Source organism: Pteropus alecto, unplaced genomic scaffold (genome assembly GCF_000325575.1).
Source record: "Pteropus alecto unplaced genomic scaffold, ASM32557v1 scaffold224, whole genome shotgun sequence".
Classification (NCBI taxonomy): Eukaryota; Metazoa; Chordata; class Mammalia; order Chiroptera; family Pteropodidae; genus Pteropus; species Pteropus alecto.
This window is the reverse complement of record NW_006436289.1, coordinates 5746115-5750646: the sequence shown is the minus strand read 5'-3', so window position 1 is coordinate 5750646 and position 4532 is coordinate 5746115. Positions and strand designations below refer to the sequence as shown.

General features: G+C 37.7%; 1 protein-coding gene across 4 annotated transcripts in view; it reads right to left on the bottom strand.

Moving 5' to 3' along the window:
• Positions 1 to 319: 319 nt before the first annotated feature.
• The window catches only part of ALG9 (ALG9, alpha-1,2-mannosyltransferase), an 81776-nt gene continuing 77563 nt past the window's right edge, over positions 320 to 4532 (bottom strand). For all 4 annotated transcript variants that reach the window (XM_025047486.1, XM_015590139.2, XM_006912824.3 and 1 more), the window contains exon 15: positions 320 to 3976. In XM_025047486.1, the coding sequence (XP_024903254.1) occupies positions 3853 to 3976 (124 nt within the window). In that variant the 3' untranslated portion in view covers positions 320 to 3852. The remainder of the gene's footprint in view (positions 3977 to 4532) is intronic.

The following is a 4532-nucleotide window of genomic DNA, read 5'->3' as shown; positions in this document are numbered from 1 at the left end:
ATGGAGATTCTTAATCCAAAACCCTAAGATGAACCCAGAAACCATCTTTTAGGTACAACACTGACACACTAAGTAATTCTTACTATACTTGGTTTTTCCATAAAATAAAATTAACCCACACTGGGTTCTCCAAAGGCTTCTTCCTAGATTTGTGAGAATAAATAGTTTGAGGTACCAGGCCTATAGAAAGAAGGTAGGTCGATATACTAAATGGTGGGAATGGCATAGATGGAAGGAGTTGAGATCCTTCAGTTTCTAATCTCCACAAAAGATTTAAAAGCTAAAAGCAAAAGAAAATATCACCTTAAGAAAAGAGAAATCAAATTGCCAAGATTTATTTAACTTTTTTCTTTCACAGAAAATACAAGTATGCAATGTAAACACTGGACACGTGAAACAAAGCACGAGGATCAGGAAGACAAATGAATTGGACAATAGCCTTGCTTCAGCACTGTACTGCTTCCTGATTTCATTTGCAGCATGAATCACATGGTTATACATATTGGAAAATTTGAAGGTAAGATTCATGTAGATTTACTGAAACAGAGAGCCTCTGAAATCTAACAATGCCATACAGATGTCTGATCTTCCCTTGCAAAAACAATTAAAGCTGAGCACATGTCCATTTATCCATTTACCCAAGGCATTTAATTTAATGTAGGAGAGTAAGAATGAATTAACACATGAGCTTTAATACGCCTGTGGAGGCAAAGATTAAACTGTGCCTCTTTTGCCTCTTCAGAGAAAATAAAATTAACCAAATTAAAAGCAGAGCTGCCTGACTGGGCCAGAAGACGGCACAATCACAGTGAGTTATTTCAAAAAATTCCATGAAATGTAAAACACAAGAAAGGATTGCCATGGGTGCTCTGCCTGTATGGTCACTCCGGATCTAATGCTGCAGAATCACATGGGGTATTCGAGGTTCTTGCCCAAAATTCCAAGCTAGGAAAAATGACCCAAATAAATGGGTGAGATCAAGAACAACTTTGTTTAAAACAATGTTTCTAAACTTGAATTCGGTGATAAAGACTATGGGCTTCAATTCTCTGTGATTATCCCAAGAGATTAAAATGACCAGTCTTCTTTCTTATCAGATGACACCTACCAGGTGACAGGTAAACTTTGATAATAGATGTTCACTAGACAGTCTGGTTTAGTAATGGGATTTGGTGTCTGGGGTTAAGTATGCTTAAGATCTGGAGATGAGAGAGCCCTGGTATTCCAAAGTACACTCACTCCTTCACTCAGCTCCATAATTGAAGGTTATTACGAATGATTTGTAGTCCTTCATTCCTTGATACTCAACACCTATGGAGAAATAAATACCTCGGATACTTTATCCTCACAGTGAGCAGTCAGCTCTTGATGATCACTGATTCTCTGGAGGAGAAATGCTACACTGACCAGATGTTTTGAAAATCTTTTTCCTAGGCAAAACTAACCTCCCTGGAATGCTGAGATGGAGATTTTTAAATACATTGTATAATATCCCACAAAAAACACCTTTATAACAAAAAACCACTCATTTTTCTATCCCTTACCTATAACATTTGGCATGGTGCAACTGACTGTGCTCTGACTAAAGATAATACATAGAACAGACAAAACCAAAACCAAGTTTTAAAAGGGATAGAACTGATATTCCCAAGGAATCCCTGGATCAATAACTTTTTGTGCTATATTATAGTAAGTTCTTGCTCAGAAGGCTTTTTTAACATGCAAGATGATAAAACAGAACAGCACTGTCTCACTCTGATTAGAAAAAAAGCCATTCATCATGGACCTCCATTACTGAACTATCTCTTATTTACCTCTGCAAAAAGTACAGGGTTTTAACCACAGTAAAGGACTGTACACTATTAATGCAGGTATGACAAGATATTTCACTGAAAATTCTCTATCCTGTAGTCAGATGAAATGTGCCAATATCTAGAAGACAGTAATCAAGTACTGAGAATTAAATGTCAGAAATCTTTAAAGCAGCAAGTAGGATCTTAGTTTACCTTCATTCCCGTTATCATTCTGCACTGTCTAGACCTATTACATCTCCAGTGCTTCAGTCTCAACCCAGATATTCCTTTAGAGGGATCCCAAAAAGGAGACTTTTTATATGGCGACTAGCTATTTCTTCCCTAATCATTTATTTTCTCCTCTCTTGGGATCATTTCCTATTAAAAAGCCCTTCTATTTGAAAAATAAAATATGGAAACTCTGAAAAATTCTGAATCTTCGACCTACTTGCAGATACTAGACACAATTACCCTTAGGGAAATAAGGCACTTATAAAGTGACCTCAGATTGACTACAGAAATGGAACTGATGTTGGATCCTGTGGGGCCACAAAGCAGCATGACTTTCAAACATGAGCACCACTTTCCTGCCACCAGCCACGCTGTACCAAAGAGCACTGCTGTGATGGCCTAACCAACAGACCAGAGGTCCCAAAGAACTCAAGGAAATGCAGATAAAATTCTTCCTGAAAATAGAAAGTTACATTGTCAATCAGGTCTCTGGCTGACCTCATCATTCTTTCAAGTAATGTTTTCATAGTCATGTGAGGAAATACAGAAGAGCACTAGTGAGAAGTTACGTAACCTAGTTCTAGTTCTAGTGCTATTACTTACTGGCTATGTGACCTTGGGCAAGTCACTTTACCTCCCCTCTATAGTCTCAGTTTCTTCATCTGTAAAATGAAGATAAAACCACTTGTTTTGTCTACCTCACATTGTGACTGAGGATCAAATGAGATTACATGAATATGCTTTGTAAACTATGAAATGCTGTATGTAAAGGTAAAGTAATAGTACTTATTACATTTTAATTAGGTCTTTATAATTGCCCATTTGATGAGAAGTGCCCCATGCAGAATGTGCTTTGTAATATACAGACTCAAAAATGGGTGCTATAAATATACACTGGTCTTTTTCACTAGGGTTGTTTAAAAAAGGGAAATTCTCAATTTCTTCAGAATATATTACTTAAAAATGTGATGTCATCCAAATCTACCAACTGATAGAATTAATATTCTCCTTATATGTCTTGTATAATTATAGTCTGATCTGTTGATACCTTTATACAGAGAAGTCTTGAATTCAAGGAACAGCATGCTAAAACATCAACAACAACAACAAACTATATAGTTACAATTTGTTGTAAAGGAAATAAAATGAAGATAAAAGGCATCTTATGCAGTGAAATTATGTCACAGTTCCTCAAATAGTTACCTTTTGCCTGAGATATCTGTAGGACAGGGCCCTAGTCCTGTAAAGTACTTTAAAGAAGCTGTCTTGCTAGACATGAAAAGGACAGGGAGGTTGGTGACTAGGCTGTGCTCATTTTCAGAACTAGGATTTGAACAGGAAGGTCTGCTAGGAGCTGCCAAACAGCTTTGGTGGAGAAGTCCATATGGCCTAAGGGAGGCTTGCTAGTTCTTGATGCCAAGCCAGAGTGTAGAGAACAGCTTAACTCAGCCAACCAGTTCATGGATTTTCAGTTCTTCCTGTGAGTTGGTCTGCTCTCCTCTCGTCTAGTAAATGATTGAACAGCAGAAAAACAGTGAGATGTGGAGAATTATATCTACCGGGACTTTAGAGATGCTGGCAGTGCTCTATGCTCAAAAGTTGTACTCTACTTCAATAGCCTAGCTGCAGAAAGTTTACATGCAGAACAGAGATGTGGGCAAGAAGTGAATGTGATTGGTTTTGACTAGCCGAAAGCACCCAGATTCCAGCACTTGTGTCAGATGGCCTTTATTAGAAATGTTACAAGAGATGACGACATGGAGGAGTCCTGTCAGTGGAATCTCTGGTTAACAGGATGGTTGTCCTTTAGGGCCGCAGGCGTGTTTTGCTAACCTCCACTTTTCTTCCTGATTTGCTTTGCTTTCCGGGGTTTGAGGATGGTATAGTTTGCATACACTGTATACTGATCAGACAGGAAAGGCACGTAAAATGCCCGCAGCAGCTTTGAAGATCTGAAAAGGGAGGGGAAAAAAAGACAGGATTTTATCATTTGAGAGAATTTACTAACAGTACTGAAAATGATTAAAGGAAATAAGCTAAGTGCTACAGTGAGGATTATATTTTATGTAAGCAGCACAGAAAAGTCTGTAGTTTAGCTACTAGATCATTATAAAGGACTTCATCAAAACCAAACACCTTGTTACCCACACCAAAAAGACAGTCTCCCTATCAAGCCACAGTACATACTTCAAAATAGCTCTAGGTCTTCACTTTGCATTAGAATATACCATAAACAAGTTCCAGGCCAATCAAAGGACTGCTATTACTGAAAGAAATTCTTAATACCCAATGGTTTCTGCATCTAAGAAACTAGAGATGCCAAATGCTGAAATGATCCTGAGTCCAACTCTAAATTCTCTTACAAGAAGTAAAGAAATCTATGCTTTAGGCTTCCTGTGAGTAGTGTTTCAGCAATTTGTTAGTCAAAGAGAGTCTTACACACAAGCTCATGTCATGAATGTCCCTGGGAGGTTATTTTTTTATACATACATATATATATACATATAT